Raw genomic sequence first — 22,608 nt, 5'->3', positions numbered from 1 at the left:
CACAGCACCAAAATGTCATTTAAAATAAAACTTATGGGACAGTATTCCTCATCAGTTTATGATAAAGAAGTTCTATACTGACGTCTCAGGCTCAGAGATATTTACATTTGTCCCTTCATGCGTCTGTTTTCCAGATAAGATTTGTCTACATTCCATGTTCCACATCCAAACATCTTCCATTGCTTGATAGATTTTTGGTCCTTGTCTAGTGAGTCCGCCATGCTGAACTGCCATGTCTCTACGGTAGCCCAGAACCAACAAACCAAACACTGGCTCTAGGCACTTTCACATTTTTCGTGAGGTCATGGCCACGATAGATTCTGAAGAAAAATTATATCATATTATCTTAATATTATAGTTGCACCGATGTATGAGCTCAACTGGTGAAGGTGGATCTAATTTGAACTACTTTATATATTTTTGGATAGTTTAACCTTTAATATATCAGCATACTTTTAAAAATGATTATATGAATTTGTGTACAACGTTAATCTGCAATGTAACTATAGCTATCAAATATATAATTTAGTGCTGTATATTTATTTTTTAAGTATAAAGTAGCAGAAAATGGAAAATTGTTTTAGTTGACTTGAAATATGAGTATAGTAATACAGAAGAGACTTACAGGACTTCAACTCTATAATAACCTATTTACAATTACAACATGGTGCCAAAAAGGGATTATATGAAGCAGACATATTTTTCATATGATGGCTGTTTTTCCAAAATCAGTCCCTGAACCTAGTCCCAACATGTCTGATTTGAATTTACACTTGGCAGAGGTTCTGCTAGGCATATCTGATCAGCTCAAGATGTAAATGTGCCCATTGCTTACATGAATATTTACTTATGATAAGAGAACAACTGAAGACTGTGCAACTTATTTATGCCCTGTCTCATACAAGAAAAGATAACACATGCTTCCATTGTCTAGACTGCATTACTCATCCTCAGTGTGGAGTGTAGAGTTTTATGTTACAGCCTACACCCCAGATTCAAACAGCATAAAGCTTTGGGTTGGGATCACAACGAGGCTCAGATGTCCTCTGTAGAGATGGAGATAAAGAGAGCCCTTCCCCGAGTCTGACCCTGGACCAGCACTCAGTCATGGTCACAAACATACTAAGACTCACTCAAGTACTCAAACACCTCCCGCCCCCCCAAAAAAGAAACCTTTTCCTATCTCCCTTAAGCTGACACTGCCTCCTCCCCTCCATGGGCGAGTACCAGTGAGTGGATACTAGACATGTTTCCTATGGTTGACCTTATAAGGATCTCCGGAAACTGCTGATTTCAGGTTTCGGGGTTTAGATGACTACTCCTTCCCTTTACCTCCATTGCTTCAGTTCCCCTCCCACTTTTACCACCAGCATCCTGTCTTTATCAGCTCATATTTCTCACAGGGGAAAGGCCTGCGCTACTCACTACGCAAAGGCCTTGAATCCTTAAGATAACACTTTGATTCTGTGCCTCATCCTAAGAGCATCGACTGTATCATGTGGAGAATCTGCTATGTTAATGGCAGGATGCAGACTCTATGTTGCACTCACTTTTTCCCCTACTTTTCAGTTTTGCAATCAGCGACTTCTTCTACACAATGGAGGATATGGGTAGGAGATTTGAAAAAGCGATGTGGGTAACATCCCAAGCTTTTGCCAATGTTCTGGTCCTGCTCAGTGATTCCTGGGATGACAAGCCACAATCCCACAAAGTGCCACAGGTTTATGAGTGGAATAGGAATACAAAATCAATGAGTGCAAAAGATGGACAATGGCAGGAAACCCAACCCCAAGTGAATCAGAGCACTACCTGGGAGTCCAGATTAATCCCTGGAAAGAGACAACGAACCGGCAAACATGGTGTTGCAGACTGACAGTAAACATAGAGAAATACTCCTGAAGTTGTCAGACCCAGACGAGCTGCACTTTAAAACTGAGAAATTAAGAGGTCAGCTACTATTTTTAGTACTACAAACGTCACCCGGCCACACAGTCATTATTTTCTTCTTCTTCTTTAATCTTCTTTTCTGGAAGTTCTTACATTGGTTTTTCACATATTATTTTGCTTTTTAGTTTGTTGTCACCTGCCTGAGCATAATACATTTAAAAATACAAATTATACTAACCAATGAATTATTGAAATATAGACTTTCGTTTTTGTCCTTTGTGATTCACATTAAAATGTAATAAGCCTTTGTCTTCCAAACTAAATGCAAAAAAATGCCACGTAATTAACATCATAGTCTCTCATCTCTCCACACGATGCCACTTGTGGAGAGCAGAGCAGCTAATTAGAATGATTAGAGGGTTAGCTGTTTCCTTCGGCTGAATTTTTTTAATGAAATTTGGTATTCTAATGGGGCAAGAGTAGCAAATTTAATCAATCCCTTGGAATTAGCCTTTTACACAATTTTCAGTCAGGAGAGCCGAATTGATATCTTGCTGTTCATTTAGTTTATAACAGTGAGGGCACAAAGTCTGTTTCTTTTCTATTGTTGAAGGTGTGCATTTGTTCAGAAGGTAAACCTGCAGAATCTGAAGTTGAAGCATATTAACTCAAGTACTGTGTTAACATGAGGTACTTGCACTATGTGAGTTCTTCCATTTTATGCTTTGTACTTCTGCTTTTCACAGGAAAATGTTGTACTTTTTTACTCCACTATATTTATTTGACAGCTGAAGATTTAACATATAAAACATATCAGCTTATAAAATATGATCAAAATGCTTATACAGTAATACATCAGTAATAAAAATCAAACAATATAATATGTAATAACCTGAGTACTCTTATTTTTGATACATGTTTCATTCTTTCTACTTTTCTAACCCCCAACCTCTTCCACCACTGATGACATACCTGCTGGGTGGGCTATTTGGCTAAAGTATTATGGAAATAATGAAAGCAAACAAGCCAACGCAAAAGCAAAACAACTTCATGTCATCAGGGGTAGAGTTACATAATAGCAAACAAAAAGGAGAAAACCGGCAAAGTCACATCCTACAGTGGTACAGCGGAAACACTCCTCAGGCAGTTCAAACAAGTCTGTCATTTCCCCCCCTAACATGTCTTTTGAAGCAGATAATGAACATAAAATGTTTTATTTTGGCTGTTTCTTCAGACAGAAATCTGTTGGCACAATATTCTACTTAAGGACTTTCAACTATGAACTGTCCAGCAGACTGTTCTCATAAGCAGGGATGTAATTGCAAAGTGTGGTCTGTTTGAAGACATAGCCCCAACCCCCCAAACCCTGTGTGTTTCACCTCAGGCAGGGTTGCTTAAACAAGTCTGAGCCCCTTACCAGTCCGTGGTGGAGACAGACGCATGTGGGTGTCCATTTTTGATCTTGGATGATTTATATTGCACCGGCTTTCTCATGAACAGTCCTCCGTACAGCAACATAAAACTAACCACGATTTAGGATAGTAACATAAAACCGACCAACAATTTGAATTTCATGAAATGTTTGAGATCTGAATAGCAGATACTGTGAATTTTTCTCTTATGTGTTTGTGCTTCTGCGCAGTAACTTAAATCTAAAATCACTCACGGAAAATGGCTGTTGAGTTCACAGTGTGACTTTCTCTCTCTGTATAATAGGATGATATTCAACATAGTAGCCACTATTTTCAGGCACAAAATGCCCTTCTGTTCAGGTGTAAATCCTTGATTTCCATTAGAGTAAAGGCTGGACTTAGATACTTTATTCACAGTTCAGATACACTGAAGGAGCTGTACAAAGCAGGAGTCATACAATGTTACTCATATCAGCATTGTTGAAGTAACAAAAATACTTCAGCTGCCTCTGACTGAATAGCTTGTAAAGCAAGAGACAGTGCTTTCAAGGACACACATCTGGGCAACAGGTCTTTCAAGATTGTCTTCTCTTGAAATCATACAACCATAAAAATACAAAAAAACCTGCCCCTGGTGCAGAGGAGTGACGCTTTGATGCAGTCGTGTTATTACATGTCTAAATCTCTGTCCTGTTATTGTCTTTGAGTGCTGTAGGCAGCCGGATGTGCCTCAGGAGTCTCCCCACCTGGAATTCATAACCCCTAATAGTCCATCCTGGCAAGCATTTTGAGGCATATTTCTTTATAGTAAACAATGTGGCAGTAAACAATGTGGCATTTGTTGTCCGTGAACTTCTGTGTCTCTGTTCAATAGCAGAGTTATATTTATCTACTGTTGGTTTTTGGCTTTCTTTGTTGGAAAACAACACATTACTGTATAATAAAACAGTACATGCAATACTATCCTCACTCACCCGTAGGGGGCTTTCTTTTATTGCCATTGTGTGTTGCAATTTAGTTTTCAGTAAACCTGATACATTTAGAATTATAAGAGATGCCATCTGTCTAGCTATCATGCGGAGAAAATAGGCAGAAGCATAATTACAATTAACTTATCAAGATAATATTCAAATCAATTGGTTTCAAAAAAGATACAGTTACTCTTGATGCTTGTCTAATGACTTAAAAGTAAAATGAAAATTTTGAAATTGATCCTGTAGCCCAAACCACTCTCCTCACTCTAACCCCTTTTCTCAGCTCATTCTGCACCCAGCCTGTTTACTGGGGTAAGAGGGCGAGCAAATAGAGTTCAAATACAAATTTGGTTCATTTTTGTTTCATTACATATAATAAATCAGATTAACTAGGACACAGTTCACTCAGATATACTGTTACTGAATGCAGTCCCAAAAGTAGCCCAAAACATTTTGCATGATGATGCTAAGAGAAAGTAAATCCACTTTTACCAGTACTATAACTCTGCAATAATGCTTTAAATACCACAGTGTTAATGGCTCATAGTGCCTCAGTAGTGGTTCTACATAGAGTGATTATTATAAATATAAATGTTGTTTTACAATTAATAAATAAACATAATTTTTTTTTACTAATAATTTATTAAGATGCTACTAAAGACAGTAAATTTGTAACCGATCTGATTAACATGAGTCCTCATTATGAGGATTCAGATTTAAATACAGAAAAAACTCCATCACAAAGCAAAGGAAAATTCTCATAGACACATTTAATAAATAAGTAAACAGGTACACGCTGAGTAAAAAAAAAACAGTCAATAAAAACCACAGTATTATGACCTTTCAAAGGGAAACTGGAAAGGAAACAATATCTGAATAGTGCAGGTAGGATTGAAAGAATTGTGTTCCTTATTATGTGGACCTTGTGTGAAAATATATTCTTCAGAGATGCAGTCATAGGATTGGGAGCACTCTACAGCAGCAGCCTGCAATGAATTTGTCACGTGGCTTTTACAAATAGACACACCCCCTTAATCAACCTTGTTTCATATGTCTCACAGGCTTATATAACATGATTCAATCAGAGCTCAGGCACACTTTGCCCTCAGAGATCCCTTCCTTCCTGAAATGTTTTACCATAACAGAGACTGAGGACACAGTGCAACCATGCACCTTTTGAGTGTCTTTTAAATTGTTGTTTTTCACCTCAGTTTTTGTACAAATAAACAAATGACATTAACATATATATTAATTAGTGAGCTGTAGAAGTGCTGGTAGGTGGATTTTGATACCCTAGCCGTAAACCAGGCTAGCTGTTTCTCCCTATTTCCAGCTTTATGCTAAGCTAATCTAACTGGCTAACCTCTGTAGATAAACAAAAAAAAAAAAGAAACCCAATAAAAAGAGGTGATTATACACTGTACATGAAAATACATGAAACACAGATACATGACATGATCATGAAAATATACCAATGAATATTATGTTCTATGAATGAATGTCCTAAATGTTACACATGGACCTTTAAGAATGGAATCATAAAATTGCATAATGTTTTTGTTTATTGATTAAGAGTTGCTGATAAGGCCACATGTATACATAAGACTTTATTGTGAGTGTGTCTGGAGTTCTTTATGGTTAGGATAACATGGAATATAGACAGCTTAAAAAATAAGAAAGACTTATGTTGCACACAAATGATAAAAATGGTGCAGAAACTCTTCTATTAAATGCAACTACAAATCAGAACAAACGCATCACATCAAAGTCCTCAAATGATAAGTCCAAATGTTACTCTTCCTTGTGGTCCATGGGAAAGGAATGTCAAATTATTCCCATCAGGAGAACAGCAGGACCTTCTGCAGTGTCCTCCTGAGTGGCACACTCTCCTCGGGCTTGCTGTCTGGGATCATATCAGCACTCCTCTCTGCACTCAGGTGGATGCTGGGCCTCTTCTCTTTGACAGCCTGCAGCCCCGCCTGAGTGATGTTCCTGCAGAAGTCCACCTTTACCTCCTCCAGACTGTCTCCATGAGCTGCCACGCCCTCCAGGCTGCGGTCGGTGATGCGGACACAGTTCTCCAGGTGGAGGCAGCGCAGCTTCCTGCAGCTCTGCAGCATGGAGATTACATCCTGGTCAGTGATGTGTCCACAGCCAGACAGGGTTAGAGAGAGCAGGTTGGGACACCTGTGGCGAAAGACAGCAGTCAGTAACAGCACTAACCTGTGACACACACGTGGTGGAGTACAACCGGCACAAACACCTGTTATGTGTTATCCTTACTCATCACGCCTTAGGACATATTGTATGGTATGGAGGGATTAGTTTGTTTGGAGAAGGACTAGCCCTAAATAAGCAATGCTGTTTGACGTGTGTGTGCTTATTTTGTGATTAGTACTCTTAGAACAGCAGAGCACATAGATCAGGAGCCTGATATGAGGTATATGTGAACCAGATGTAAACAACACCACTGAGTGGCAGAAACATGATCTGTTTAACGATAGAGCACTTTAATACCAAGACCAAGCTATCTTTTCTTCACACGCTGTCCCACTGGGCTCACATGTTTCCGTCCTCTACAAAGCTTTAGTGAATAAACGGAGTATGGCACTGTTGCACAGAACAATTACAGGATGTTTGGTGAATCATAGCATGACGAAAATGCATTTTCTCATGCTTAATTTTGCGGGAATCACTTCTAAAAAATAAATGTGAATTGTTGCTGTGAAATGCATGTGTTTAGTGCATGTTTCCACCCAGTATCAGGAGTGCACTGCAACCTACTAGCAGGCCGGCAGTACAGAGCTGGCAGACAGACACTCTAATGGCAACGGATCGAGAATGTCACTCACGTTCACTGATGCAGATTACATAAAGACTTACATAATCTTAACCACTTTACCACATGTGAGCCAAACATATTCTAGTTGCCTGGAAGTGTTGAGGGTAGCTGCTGTCCCAGTAACCTCTGAACATGGGGCAACACAGTTAATCCACGTGCCCGGTTGCTTTATTACATGCGGCCAATGTGGGGCTTTATCAGCGGATGTGGTTGCAATATATTGACATTAACCCCCCCCCCAAAAAAAAAAAAAAAAAAAAAAAGAGGGTGTGGGCTGGTGGAATGACAAGAACTCAAAGCTAGTGGTATTAAGAGATTTAATAGTGTCTAATGACTGTACTTAGTGTGTTTCATCAGAGAAGGTAGTACATGAGGGAAGTGAATGGAGATAAACATGACAGCAATAAAAACTTCATCAACCTTTGTTACATAATCCACCCTCACATGGCACCTCCCCTCACTATGTGCAGATATTTGTGTGTGTGTGTGTGTGTGTGTGTGTGTTTGTGTGTATCGTTGTTTTTTCTACCAGAGCATATAACCATCTGCATGCCATCTTGTCTTAATCGGCCCTCATTAAAAAAATCCTTTTTTACTTTCTCACACACAAATACCCACATGTTTTAGGCACATCACTGAAGCGGCTCATATAGCACCTCTTGTGGTGGTAAGCTCACAGTATTTTTCTTTCTTTATTTGTCCTGTCTGACCATCAGCTACAGGAAGGAATGCACCAGCTTATGGTAAATGATTTGAAAAATACTATTAAGGCAAATATGAAAACTTCTTCATTTCATAAATAGTAAAATAACACGCAAAGGTCATCAGGAATAACGCAAATCGGCCACTATAGAAAAAAGTCTCATCCAGTCTGTTTTTGTTTGTGTATGTACTTGTTTATTGTTTTGCAAGATACTAATGTTTTTGCCCTACAGCGGGTTTATTCCACTGATGTCTCCAGTGCCTCTTTGTGTCTAGCACAGTTGCAGCTCTTTGGAACACGAGTCGAAAGAAAACAAATCACAATGTGGCATTTACAACACAAGAATAGTGTGGTGTGCTGTTTACTGCAACATAAAATGAAAAAGCAAGAGACATCATACAGTTTGTCTGGAGGTTATTCATCATACTCATCTATCTATCTATCTATCTACTATCTTTATCTAACATCCTATCTATTCTATCTTCTTATCCTATCTATCTACTCATCTATCTTATTATCATCTTATCTATCGATCCATCTATCTTATCACTATCTATCGTACATAATCTATGTGTACGCACTGTTTCCCTCTTTCTATTTAGGTTTGAGACATGATGTAGTTCACATTAAAACCAACAGCATGGAGGGCAGTCTGGTCTGAGCTGAGCACAAGCAGAACACCACACCGCTAACCTGTAATCATCTCTCTAATGACCTGTTTGGTTTCCTAACGGTATTTTGTCTGGTCAAATTATCCGGTGAACTCTAAAAGGAACTAAGACGTACATTTAACTTTCAGCTGCTTTGGTCTCTTTAAGTGGAAGGGTTTGTTTGAAACATGCTACACAGATTTTTGGACATCTTTCACCGTCTAAATTTAGTAGTGAATATTTTCAAAAGCAGCTGAGATTGTACTTTGTAAGCATAAGTAAGTCTTAAGCCTTATACTTAAATAGCAACCAAAGACATGCTTGTGCTCGTTTCGAGAGAGAAAGCATCAATTTAATCACATGGCGCATATCAAATATTGGAATGAATCAACTGAGTAACCATAAAAGCCTCATGCCAAAGCTTTTTTTGCCACCCACTTTGCATCCCGCACAAGGCATTTTGAGTATCATGTTTTATAATTCTAATACTGTGACCTGACAAGATAATCAAAATCAAATAACTGCGTTCTTGACAGTTGATTTAATGTTGTCATCTGGCATTAGAGGAGCATTACACTGGAAGCTACACTACAAAGAAGCCCAATGACAAGCTATGTTTTATAGTTTTTTTCCATGAAGATAAAAAAAAAGAAGAAAAAAGACAGACATGGCTTGGCGTCAGAGTTTGCGCGGAGTATCCAGGAAGAGGCAGGCAGAGACAGATGCACATGTTCATTCCTCTGACAGCAACAAAGAGCCAATTGTAGGCTCCACCTGCCTGCGTAAATCTTTAGTCTGCAGCTGACTGGGAGGGTCTGCAGCCAAATCACCCTTTATCACCCCCACAGCTTCTCTGCGTCCACTCCCACTTTGTCACGTGCACTTGCTTTCTTCCCTTCCCTCTGAGACAATTTGGGAGGGTTTATCAGTATGCAATGAGTGTGCCTTAAGGGCGTTGAGATACAGGACCCAGACAAAGTAGGTGGTTCTAGTTTTGACTGGATCTCGCAGCTCTCATGTCTTGCGTCTCGAATTTCACAATACAGGAAATCCTCACAGGGTCATACGCTGAGCCAGCCCCTCTTCCCTCCTCTTGTCCTGGCCAGCTGCGGTGGCCAGGCTCCCTCACATCAACGGTTATTACTGGCTGCTTTGGAGAAATTATCCAGAGACCTCATTACGCCTCTCCAGGCTGATTCCTGCATGCAGCCAGACACGCACACAAGGCCAAAAGCCAATAAAGCTACGTTTCAGTGACCTATCAAATCCAACTGTCACATCATTCAATAAATATAATTTGATATCTGACCACAGTTATGTTAGTTAATAGAATCAGTCTTATGTGCCACAGATGTGTCATTTTTCTGTCTCTATAGCCAGCTCTGGATACATCTGTTTCTAATGATTTTTTCCCTGCTGCCTACAGTTAAACATGGAAGTTTCAGTAAGCCATGTGCCTCTAAATGAAAACAGTTTTAACCCCGTGGCTGGTGTAAATGACCCTAAAAAACTCAGAAAATGATGTGATCACCCACAAGACACATCTGAACAGAAGTAACATTTTTTTAGACAGTTCGAATGTTCATGTTTAACACAACACTGTGAAAGCTCATGCTCCCATAAAATGTTTTAACATCATCTTGTGAAAAGAAGCTACCAGGATTGATAGAAATACAGCAACACTTTATAATACAGTGCATCCAAAATGGTCACATTTGAAGTGTACTGTTGTCAACCTAGGAGTCGGGGCTCCCACAAGATGAAGCTGAGGGGTCAAGAGAACAATTAAGAGAGTAAAGCAGAAAAACATATTTCTGTTACTCAAAGTTTTTGACTTAAAAAAAAAAGGATAATTTTTTTCTTGTAAATTACAGGATAATTTTACTTCTTGAGGACTCTAGAAGTTTTATTTCTTAATTTATTCAAACATAGAAGGTAAATCACTCAGGTTGAACTTGTCACAACTGAATACTATTTTCTTAAAGGCCAAAAAGCCACTGCTTTAGATTATATTATAGTATACTGTAAAAGTACTAGTGTTGTTTTGTCCACCTTCTGTTGGTCACTGTAATAATAATCTTCCGTCATTCCAAAACACACGACAAACCACACACAAACACTCACATGTGGCAGACATGAGTCAGGAAAGTGCTGACCAGGCTTTCATGTTTACTGCAGATGTCCTTCTGGAACGAGCTCTTCAACCAGTCCTCAATGTTGCACACTTGTAGGACCCTGCTAGAGTACCAGCAAACAGTCAAGTACCGCAATGAGGGTCCCAGCACAAAGTTGTCTCTCCTCAGCTGACACGGGGAGCTGAAGTGGAGTAGATTCCAGAGGCGGGGGTCCAGGAAGACCTCGCGCAGCTGATGACAGGTAAGGGACAAACTCCTCCGACTGTCCTTGTCCAAAAAGGAGAAAAGGTGAAGGAGACATTCGTGGTTGAGCTGGGTGAGATGCATGGTGAACTGTCCCAAGACAGAGAGAGAGGCCTCGTCCCCGGGGCGGTGATAGGCCTGCTGGTAAGCAGCAACAATGAGCCTGCAGCCCGTATTGTGTGGCCTAGATACATGATGCCTCCTCAGGCACACGCTGGAGGCCTGCACATATAAGGCCGGGGAGTAGAGGGCTATTTTGGGAAGACAACTGCCGGTACAGTCAAAGATGGAAGTGTTTGAGCCCTACACTCCCTTTCCATCTGTCATGGCTCTCAACAGGCAGCAAGCAGTGGACTGAACCAGATGTTTACACTGCCATGGCCTAGTTCTCAGATACACACTGAGTGACAGCAGTACGTGGAGGGGATCTTTAACTGGTTGTGTGTGCCATTTTAAATTCTGTGATACATTTTAAAGAAAGGTGGTACAGCAAATGGAAGGTACTTATATTTTGTTGTTTTTATAAATATAAAATATATTGCAATCAATGGCAGCATCAAAAACACAAATGACAATGAGTTGACTTAACCTCTTGGCACGGTACCAACAACATTAACATACATATTACAAAGGTGGCAGTTTAGACATTCTGTTGTACAGGATTTAAGGGCTAACAATATAATTTTGGAATTTTCTTGTATCATATTCGAGATAATCACAGAGACTAATCATTTACGGTAATTACTTAATAATTGAAAGTCACAAGCACAAGGTTATGTTGGACTTTACCTGAAGGAACACGGTGAACTATGACTCACTGTATCAAATTGCTCAATTAGAGCACAGAGGACATTCTGGCATATAGGCAAAATCACATCATATCTATGTCATCACACCACACTACATTACCAGTTATGTCCTGTTCCACTTGTTATCACCAATCTCTTAAAAATGCAGGACATTGGGAAATGCCACTGTTGGGAGGCTGGTTACAGTCTGTACTCTGACTCACTGTGTCATGATGTCCTTAGATACAGTGCAATGTGAGCTTATTATTAGCAGCTGTGATCTAGCCTTCAACAGAAAAAGAATAAGAAAGGGGGGAAAAGGGGCCACTTGTGTCCTTAATGGATAGAGAGAGAGTAGAGAGTAGCGAGCCCACAGCCACCTGTGAGCAGGCGAGGAAGAGCAGCTGTTCCTCATCATACAGGAGTGCTTGTTCCTGCCTGAGCGAGAAGGCTGACTGGCTGGCACGTGTCCCGAGGGGAGCTCTTATGTGTGAGTCAGTTGAGTGTGCGTTTGTGTGTGTGTGTGGGCAGAGATGTTCACTAGAGGGAAGAGAAAAACAACAAATTTAAAATAAAAAAAAGAGGCTCGCTTTAAAATTTGCTCTCTGTGCTCTAAAGTCGTACTCGGACATGGCTGTTTTCTGTTACAAGCCATAATAAGGGTGTATGGGTAATTAAATTGGGCATATAAACACAATTTGTCTTATGGTGTGCACGTGTCCATTTTACAACCTGAAAAGACGAAACATGTGAACCAACAGTTCCTCACATGTACATTAAAGTCTGCACATATGGTATAAATAGTGTATGTTTAAAATGTGCTATTAACGTCCCTTAAAGGAATAAAAACAGTACAGGCTGAAAGAATTATAGGCAAACATATACAGATGTGTTTGCTTTGGCAGAATTAGAAGAAGGTGAATCACAAATAAACTTAGATTTTGTAGATGTAGGGAGATGTTCCTGATAAGACAGTGTGGTGGCATGTTTCTAGGCCTTTATCATTCTGACTTTAGTACTGGTAATTAAATAATGGGAGCTCCTGACATTTAAAAGATTACCAAAAGAAGACATTAACATTTAGTGGACAAAAAGACTTTAAACGCTTGAAAGAATAATGATAGAAATAAAAGAAACCGTATCTTCCCGTCTAGCTTTAACTGCTCCATATTGTCTGGCTGTGGTAATGGATTTGCTGGGTTGTTACTAAAGGAAATAGGTTCAGAGAAAGCTTGCTTGTGTGGTTTTTGTTTTTATCCCCCCACAAATAAAACAAACATCAAACATTTGAAAAAAAAAAAGATTCTCCACTGTATTTTATCACTTTGCCTGATACAAAGAGATTTTTATCAGGGGCTATTTCTATAAGCCCATTTCAGATCAACATCAAACGTTAAATTATACTCCAGCGTCAAAACAGACAAACAAAACAATTTGAGAATGATCATTTCTTTCACATTGGTTCTGGTCAAGAAGTTAACACAACTTTCTAAAGCTCTAACGAGCACTTGTCAGTCATTAAATGCATTGCATTCTATATGCTAAAATCTTCCCTAATAACTGGAAAACAAAACTACGAGGTTTTCAAGTGATGGAAATTACAAAAATTTTAAAACTTTAAAAACAATAGAAACTCCAAATATTGTTACAATGACAGTGTCATGACACAATCGATCTCAGGCTAGACTAAACATTGGACCAACATTGGTTTTCCAAGACTACAAGCTTTACTTCCTTATTTTAAACAATCACCTTTGGAATCTATTACATACGGAGAAGTCTACCCAAACCGAGGAATACAACAGCAAGGAAATAAATGCAAATAAAAGTCATACTAAACAAAACTCAAGCAGCTAATTATACAGGATTGCTGTCATGCAGGTCAGAAAATACAACAAAATAATTGCACATACATTAAAACGTGAAAATTAGCTATTTTAAAATCAAGCACTGTGAAAAATGTGATTGAAGCCAAAATGGAGTGAAGAGCTGGTCTGAGGCAGTCTGACTGAATCATGGTGCAACGGCTCGTATAGCTTGACTGGCTTCCTCTGTTGCAGCCTTGTCTGAGGTATCCCTATCTGTTGCAGCCTCCACTAAAGCTGTGTCAGCGTTACGTAGTTAGGCCGTGTCTTCACCCTCCTTTTCCAATGCAGCATTATCTGGGGCCGCCACGTCCAAGGCATTCGTGTGTGAGGCCGCCACATCCATCAAAACCGTGTCTGCGGCAGCCGTGTCCTGAGCTACTACTTCTAAAGAAACGCTGTCCGTGGCCGCTGTGTCCACAGCAGGCTGGTTAGTGGCTGTGCTGTTTGTGGCAGTCTTGTCTGAGGCCACCTGTTCAGTCCTCTCCACGTAGAAGAGGATGTAGGCCTTGGCCTTCCTCACCGTGTCCTCATTGGTCAGAGTCACTGTGCTGTCATTGAAGTGGTACCAGCGGCCCTCGTGGCTGCCATATGCTGTATAATGCCCCGATCCAACCCTGTGAACAGACACATATATCACGTTATGCTGTGTGGCTTCTTACAAGATTTCATTTACTGCTACTGAAGTGAGAGAGACGAGTTCAGACTGACAACACAGCAGCGGTGCAACATCGCCACTCAGAGGCCAAAAGGTGAAACAGCAGCACTCTGACAAACAGTTCTTGGAGTATCTAAAACACGTTTTCAAGGACTTTCAACCTAATGCCTTACAGCATTTTGTGGCAACATGAATTTTTAAACTGCAGCTGTCTACAAGGCTTTTCAACTAAATTGGTCTTGAATTGAAACTGAATTGTTTATACAGCGACTGGGTGACTGACAGCCGACTACCATGGTGACAAAAGCACATCATAATCATCTGTCAGCTGGAGGGAGGAAAAAAAAAAAAAAACACATATTGACCCCATTCAAGTCTGATATATGCAACATGCTGCTGCACTCTAGATGCTGTATGTGCTCATTAAAGTGGCAAACTGTATGTATCAGTTTCAGCTGCTCCATTTGTGTGCTTAAACTGGGATACTTCATCTACTCACCCAGATCCATGATGCACGACGACAGCGACAAGGTCATACAGGCAGCTTTCTGATAATGAATTCTCTGGCTGCAAAAAAATAAATAAAATAAAAGAAAGATAAGGATTTCCTTTCTAAACTCTTAAATACCCACATTTTTGTCTAAAAGATTTACAAATTAAAGGAGACCGACTGCTCAGCACCTGGATAAGTCTACAAGGTCTCACAATCAGTAGATGTAAGTAGAGATAAGAAGAGGCATAAAAGTAGTAAAGATTCACCTGAAAACTATAGCACCCTCAAATTACAAAAAAAAAAACTAAATTTAAAGAATAATAGCAAGAAAGTAATCAATTTGAAGAGATACTCCAGTTTACACTCTGGGTTTGTCAAATAACAGAAATGCTGCAGGTCATTCAAATAATAAATAATGTATGCATTGCAGATGGCACTGTAACTACACAGTTCGTTGCCCATCACCGTTCATCCTTAATTTAACATTTATATTTATTTTATAACCATCAATGTCTAAAGATAATTTTCATTATTGATTAACCTGTCAATTGTTTTTTTTAATTATTTGTTTAGTCTATAAAATAAAATAAAAAATGGTGAAATGTGCCTACCATAATTTACTGAAGCCCAAGTTGACGTCTCAAAGACGATCAGTTTATTATCATAGAGAACTAAGAAAACTTCCAGATCCTCACACTCATAATATATAATAACAAACAATTATTTGACAATAGTTGCTGATTAATTTGATGTTGTTTCAGCTTTATCAGTGTGTGCACAATGCAATTTTACAACATTTTTCCAGCTGTAGTGTTTCTCCGGTCAGCCAGCAGAGGCCAACAGTGATCTCTCTGGACGCCAACTAGCACATGTTTTTTCGATTGTGGATACAAATCCATCATCAACAGACTGTCAAATTTGACTTAACCACCAGTTTGGCAAAGAAGCGATTGTAATTTTTGCATATAAAAAGTCCTCCTCTATGTACATTTCAAATTTTTTTATGCTGTCTGCGGCTGCGAGGTTTGTGCCCAACTTACAATATAGCCATTACAGTTCACTGTCATATTTCACATGCTTTACAAAGTCAGTTGTCCAGCATTTTGGTTAAGATCTTTCCATGGTGTGACTACTGTCTTGACTCCTTTCTTTCCCCAAACCATACCCCTTCATTACAAAGGTTTAAATTTGGCACCAGTACACTAAGTCATTGTGGTATTGTGATGTTTTCTACAAATATAACTGACGTAATACCAATAAAATTTCCACTATGACAACTTTAGGAAACTTGTTTTTCTCTTGGAAGCTTTCATAACAGTGCACACTCCCTAAATTTCCACATATTCACGCTATTTCCTAGTATGCCTTAATTCAAACAATCCAAAACCTTTATTGTGAAAGTCTGTAATCAGCATTTGGTCTGTTTTGAGCTCACCTCAAGTAAGTAGCCCCTCATGTCCAGACCTTTCAGTGGAAATTCCACATAGGTATCCACCTTGTTTCTCAAAAAGGCCGTCCAGTGGAATCTTTTTAGGTGCAGACACAAAACCTACAATTGGAAATAAAACCTACAATTATACCAAAACACACCATTTCCCCACTACTTCACTTTCATAGAATAAACTGTCAAATCAGTAAATTGTGATAAAATGATATCCCTCTCCTACCTTTGGCAGCTTTTGGATCCAGAACTTCTTAGTGGATTTCTGTCGCTTTTTACACTTGTGGCAATAGTACAGCTCTGTTTCGTCAAGTTCTTCAAGGTCAGTGAAGCTACGTAAGCAATCTAAAACAAAGCCAAATTAATATAAAATGATTTCATTCATTTCAGAAGTACACAAATAGAAACTAATGCGTCTGACAGCGGGAAACTTACCACGTAAGGTGCATGTTGGCCCTGGATCCTGGTCCTTACTCCTCTTTTGTCTGAACTGGCTGGGAATGTCCAAAGACAGATCTGAGTGAAAAAGACATGAATAAATGCATTATCATGCTTTATTTACCCCCCCCAATTTCATTCAGCAAGTGTGCAAAGGAAATGGCTTTGCTAGATCTTCAACTCGTTTACCAAGAAATGGATCAAACTTCCGAGATTCTGTCCCACATATCAGGCAGTTGACTTCATTCTGAAGTATGCCACCAAAAATGGATGTGACAACACTGGCGGTCCCATTTCTGAAACCAAAAGGCAAACATTTTACATTTTTAATCAATAAATGCACATTTAAATCTTCTGGTATTCAGTCAATGCATAAAAAAAAGAATACCTGGATGAGATCATTACAACTTATGAACGGCCAAAAGTACAAAAATAAAAATAGACAATAGCATTCAATAAGAAAATAAGTAGAAAAAATAAACACAGTACAGTGAAATGTGCTTAAAAAAAAACAGACACTTTCGTACGCCGTGTCCGATAGCATGTCTACCATGTTAAATGTGTCTATTTTGTTCCGGATCACAAAAAAAACACACCACAAACTGGCAAAAACAGAATAAGTGGAAAGTTAAACGGACTCACATGCAGCACTTGCCCTCTGCGGTTGAGAGTCTGACCCCATCCTGAGGTGAGACAGGGTGAGACGCCCCGTTGCGACTGTACTGGAGCTCCCTGTGGAGGTGGTCTAACAGGTAACGCATGAACTCATGGGCATCCTGCTGCTGATACCCCCTGGATAAACAAACAGCTTTAAATTACATCACGGTAAATAACTCTCAATAGGAGTGTTCCAGTCAAAGATGCAGGTTGCTGTATTCTGCCAACATCTCGACTTTAATATGCTACGCCTAAAGGCCCAGTGTGTAGGATTTAGTGGCATCTAGCGGTGTGGTCGCAGAGTACAACACCCTCGCCTCACCCTCCCAAGTGTGTGGGAGGAACAATGGTGGCCCGCACAAAAAATATCTCAAGCCAGTGTTTGGTTTGTCTGTTCTGGGCTCCTGTAGAAAACTGGCTGCCTCCATGGAAGAGGGCCTGCTACCTCTGTAGATAAAAACGTTTCATTCTGAAGTAACGAAAACACAACAATTCTTATTTTCAGGTGATTATAGACTAATGAAAACATACCTATTAATAATATATTCACTTTTTTGCCAATAAATGTTACACACTGGACCTCTGAGCACACAGACAGAAAGCAGAACTGTTTCCTGGCAAATTCTTTGTACAACGTTAACATACCTGAAACTTGGCATGATTTTCCATATAGCATAGAATAAGGAGTCTGGACTAAAGGCGGTCTGGCTGCCTTGCCACAGGGAACAAAGGGTTTTCCTGAACTCCTCCACCAAAGACCTGTTCAACATAAAGAAACTGTTACCACGCTGCACAAGCTGGAACAAATAACACTTAAAGCCCGTCAGACACTTGTCTTTACAGAAGGCACCGAGGCTTATCAATACAATAGTGTTTGTTATTTTCCTGCTCACTCATTGTGTAACAATTTCTGTACTACTTAATGTGTGAAACTGTAGTCTTGCTCTGCAGCAGAAGTGCTTATTACTCTAATAAGGGGCCTCATAAGAAAAGATTTCTTCACTCACAATAAACAATTTAGTTTTATACTTAAATGAAATCTATTGCAGATAAATGCACTCAGCCCATAAACCCCCCTCCTCCAGAAAGGACCTTACACACTGCTGTCCCCTTGGCTGCGGGTGTGGTACATCCTTCTTCCTGCCGTCTTACCACTGCGCAGAGCCACGGCAGGCAACTCCTTGAAATAACAGCTGAACTGCTTGATGTTGCTGTCAAAGAAAAGCATGCTTTGTGATGTTTTACACCAGAGATTTCCAGGGACACTTCTAATCGACTATGTGAGTGTTTTCAAAGCACCTTGTGTTAGAAAGGAACAGGCTACGTGGAAAAGACACTACAAGATGACATTGGCTATACATTATAAGCCTGCTTTAATTCTAATGATTGTAAAGATTAAGTTATTGCTGACAAAATCAGCCTGTTTTTAGATTTTGAAGGTTTTCCAGACCCAGTAACAGTTCCATTACTGGTGCTTCATCATTATGTGGTAACACAGGTTAAGATTAATGTGACAACCATCCTGCAGTATTTCCATTGTTCCAAAGGCCGGCTTCCAACAATGAGCCAGTACCAACTGTCCTGGATGTGTTTTCTTTATGAGCTTGCACAGAATTGAATAATGAATACATGTTTTAAGTGGTTTGCCATGTTAATTGTTCTCACATGAGGTACACATACTTTATTACAACGTTTCCATTTCAGGGATGTAACTTCAGACTTCTGAGACAAGACTAGTTTTGTAAGACTAAAACTAAAAAAAAGATAATATATATAGCAGCCTGCTCTTAAGCTCTTAAGTTGCATATGCAGGCAGTGGTAGACTAACACTACAGTTTGGTACTGCTGTATTTGCATTGTTTGACTCTAAGGGGGATTTCAATGACACCATACAAAGATTACAACATTACATACAACTGGAAATTCACAGAGATGAATTAGCTTCATGACACACTACAATGAAATTAATTGAAACTAATGGCTGCCTGGAAAGTAAAAAAAAGATTGAATTTCCAATCTATGGCATGATTTAGTCAGCAATAATATAAAATGGACACCTGAATGATCCTTTCAGAACCTGGCAAAATATGTGTTAGCTGGGAAAATTGGTCTTTGACTGTCTTGTTTATAAGCAGCCTGTGTAATTCCCCTGACTGTGCCCCAGACTGTATTAATAAAGGATGACTGGTTGTGGGGCCCTCGGCCTGCAGGGGCAGAGCTACTGAATCATGATGAAAACCCAGTTTACCGCCCACATGCCTTCAGCGCAGAGCCTTACCTGAGGGACTGCAGAATGGCATTCATGAAACACGTGTTGCCCAAGTTCCGCAGGCCTGTAGCACCTAACGCCGCCCCATCCTGACAGAGACAAGTGAGACACACAAAGATGTGTATATATATATATATATATATATATATGACTCTGTGACTCATTTAATTGGATAATTGGAGCGCTGTGCCACAGTGTGAATACAAAACTTGTAAAAGGAAAATATGAGTGAAGTTTGAGTGGTCTTACAGTCCTAAGTGCCAGTACACAACTGTGGAGCGCCGACAACCTGCAACAATCATCTTCACACACTTACGTTGTCTTTTAACAACTTGCTGTCTGGAGCCAGGCTTTCCTGGAGCTTTCTTTTCCTCTGTCTGTCACCCATCAGTGCCGAGCTGTGAGAGGGAAACACACTTTATCTGGACCCTGATCGTGTATTGAGCTTTTATTTTGTCAAACCTAATGCTACATTTTAAATATTATTTACATAATTAAAGTATAATGACGGTAAAGTAAAATAATGAGACAAATACAACATACTTATTGACTTTATTGTTAAGATTAGTACTTACTTTTCTAAACTCTGAAGATGTTCCCTCACCTTCTGCACCTGCCCGACTTTGGTGTCATTGACAACAAAGTCATCACATCTGTAACTATAAAACCCACATTAGTCAAATCACACACATATTTGATATATCAATAAACTTATTAAGAGTTGAACCCATTAAACCATCGCAAAAGAAACACAGTAATCATAAATATATTGTTTTACTGTGGTTGCGTGCAACATTTAAGCACAGGTGTAAATGTGGTTGGAGTGATTTTCATCAAATAATCCTAAATATAGTTCATAACATTTGAATTATAGTGTTTTCATGGAAATTAACACTTAATCATTTGTGTCGAGTAACAAAAAGACTGTAGGATCACCTGCACTAAATTAATGATGATAAAGAAATATCCTGTTACACCATAACGATCCCTGTTGACTGTTAAAAAGGTTTTCGTGCGTGTACTTTTGCAGGGCCACACTGAGTCACAGACAGCCATCGATCGGTCGGTCATGAAGGACACTCACCAGAACACGCTGTAGCTGCTGCAGTCCATGCAGACAGAGTGATGAGATTTCTCTTTCTCCTGTTTCTCACCCTTCTTTTGAGTAACGCCGAGGACTTGGCTCTCTTCGAAGTGTTTCTTTGCGTGTCCATTGACGTATCTGTGCAGAAAGAGAGATGACTATATGAACACACATCATCTGGAAATGTGAACAGTACCAGACCTACGATACGCAGCATTAAAACTGAAATAAAACATCTGTTTGGGTGTACTGGGTGAAATATTTTTAATCCAAGTGACCCGAGTCTTTGAGGATCCAGGAAATAGTTCCAAAACAATGTTTTTCAAAGATCCTCAAATAGAAACCCGGACGCTTAGCTCTGTGCGTTGAATGAAAGTATAAACACACAAGAAGAAACTCGACATCCTAATACACTCGCAGCTCTGGGAGAACGCTTTAGCCGACAGTTTAACATGCATTTAGTTAACCTCAGGTTTTTGAGGACCATATTTATACACAGCCATCTCAGTGACCGCTGACTGAAATCTGTAGACTAAAAACCTTCCTTTACGTATAGCAGCCACATGGTTGTATAATTGACTGTCCCAAAGAAAAAAGGGTTTTTAAAACACACCAGAGTATTACTTAAGTCACTTGTGTTGTATGTGTGCTAGTCTGGGTGCAGCTTTAGACACCAACTCACCTTCCACAGTGGACCATCTGACAGGTAAGGCAAACCCATGGACTTTTATTGGACCTGCAAACTGGAGACAAAAGATACATCCGTCTTATTTGAAGAAGTGTACAATTTAATGAGACAGTGCTTTTATGCATCGTTATGTATCACACGGACAGGCGGTGTTATTTGGTGAATTGTGAGCTGCCCTAGTAACGTTAGTTGACGTGATTTATATTCTCCATGTGGCAGTGCAGAGGCTGGGGTCCAACACACCGCACCTACACTTTATGTTTCCATTAACGGACGCTGTCAGTAACGTTGAATGAACGGGTGACAAACGCTCCTCTTACCGTTGCAACACCAGGAGGACGGAGTACCGTTAGGGAACCGGGAGGAATCGCCGGGGCAGCTCACGTTTGAGTTCAGATGAGGGCACTCCATCAGTGTACAATTTGTGGGTTCGTCAGCTGATTAATGTGAGCCGACAACACCGCAACAGCAACGGCACCAGGAACAAGGAAGCTAAAGCAGCTAACGTAGCTAACGTTAGCCGACCAACTACTTCACTACTTCTGTTCGCGAGCGCACGTTTTCCTGTCTTCGCCAACGGCCAAGACGTCTGCTGTTTGCTGTGTAATTTAAATGTACGCCGTTTACACTAAATAAAAAAATAAAATAAAATAAAAAGCCACTGCTGCTTCCACTCGGGCACACTGTGAATTTAAAATCGTCACGGTATCTTTGATGTGTAAGGTACTAGATAACTACTCGCGTTTGCCACACAAACAAATGGAAATAACTTGAGGAAGTGACGTCGTGTCTGCCGGCTCGGCCGTTCGAAACAAAGATGAAAAAGCTTGTGAGGAGTGCGTGCGACTACTTCCTGGTTCGCTTATATTCTCCGGGGCTGCTTGGAGATGTCGTACGTACCTCGTGTTTGGGTCCACAAGCTTTTTTTTATTTTTTTTTTATTGTATTTACACTTACTGACGGTTGGAAGCTGTAGGTCAAAGTTTAACCCCATTAAGCAATGTTGCAACACTGAACTTGTGTCAGCAGGGCACGCATGCGTAGGAGCGAGCCTTTGCCTTGTTTCCGATAATGTACGAGCAGTGATTTGCCTTTAACAGAGTGAGTTAAAACGTTTAAATGGTTGTTCCGTGAATATTATGATTATATCAGTATGAAGTGTTTAAGCACACTCTATGGGAAGCAGAAATAGCAATTTTAGATAATAAAGGACAACACTTATTTAAAAGCCCATAATTCGATATGTTAAAGAACGACAATATAATTATATAAGAAATATAAAGTTGGCACACCATCAACAACATTATTTTTCGTTCATCACTTATATAAATGTAAAAAAAAGTGATTGGTTGCTCAAATAAGCATCAGTTTACGTGTAAAT

At 39.7% G+C, this 22,608-nt stretch overlaps 2 protein-coding genes across 2 annotated transcripts; both read right to left on the bottom strand.

The window, feature by feature from the left end:
- Positions 1-5,023: 5,023 nt before the first annotated feature.
- Positions 5,024-11,047, bottom strand: fbxl22 (F-box and leucine-rich repeat protein 22). The gene is made up of 2 exons (XM_035664588.1): positions 10,593-11,047; positions 5,024-6,460 (listed from the first exon to the last, which is right to left on the bottom strand). Exons 1-2 carry the CDS (start codon positions 10,928-10,930, stop codon positions 6,112-6,114), a joined length of 687 nt encoding a protein of 228 aa, XP_035520481.1. The 5' UTR covers positions 10,931-11,047; the 3' UTR covers positions 5,024-6,111.
- Positions 11,048-12,925: 1,878 nt separating this feature from the next.
- On the bottom strand, positions 12,926-21,986 carry usp3 (ubiquitin specific peptidase 3). Its single transcript, XM_035664587.1, has 15 exons — positions 21,548-21,986; positions 21,222-21,282; positions 20,540-20,677; positions 20,031-20,114; positions 19,772-19,853; positions 19,465-19,544; positions 18,284-18,397; positions 17,832-17,945; positions 17,172-17,321; positions 16,719-16,825; positions 16,527-16,607; positions 16,318-16,436; positions 16,086-16,199; positions 14,657-14,724; positions 12,926-14,116 (listed from the first exon to the last, which is right to left on the bottom strand). Exons 1-15 carry the CDS (start codon positions 21,636-21,638, stop codon positions 13,756-13,758), a joined length of 1,764 nt encoding a protein of 587 aa, XP_035520480.1. The 5' UTR covers positions 21,639-21,986; the 3' UTR covers positions 12,926-13,755.
- Positions 21,987-22,608: the final 622 nt, after the last annotated feature.

Source organism: Morone saxatilis, unplaced genomic scaffold (genome assembly GCF_004916995.1).
Source record: "Morone saxatilis isolate NCDOM2014 unplaced genomic scaffold, NCSU_SB_2.0 Contig2, whole genome shotgun sequence".
NCBI lineage: Eukaryota > Metazoa > Chordata > Actinopteri > Moronidae > Morone > Morone saxatilis.
This window is presented reverse-complemented; position numbering and strand designations above follow the sequence as displayed.

Excerpts from the sequence above, each read along its gene's own strand:
- fbxl22 (XM_035664588.1), bottom strand. The coding sequence starts at position 10,930 with ATGCATCTCACCCAGCTCAACCACGAATGTCTCCTTCACCTTTTCTCC. Across the intron at positions 6,461-10,592 it reads CTGACTCATGTCTGCCACAT|GTGTCCCAACCTGCTCTCTC; the intron begins GTGAGTGTTTGT and ends CTTTCGCCACAG.
- usp3 (XM_035664587.1), bottom strand. The coding sequence starts at position 21,638 with ATGGAGTGCCCTCATCTGAACTCAAACGTGAGCTGCCCCGGCGATTCC. Across the intron at positions 17,946-18,283 it reads AGCCAAGGGGACAGCAGTGT|GTCTTTGGTGGAGGAGTTCA; the intron begins GTAAGGTCCTTT and ends TATGTTGAACAG. Across the intron at positions 17,322-17,831 it reads AAAATCATGCCAAGTTTCAG|GGGGTATCAGCAGCAGGATG; the intron begins GTATGTTAACGT and ends TTGTTTATCCAG.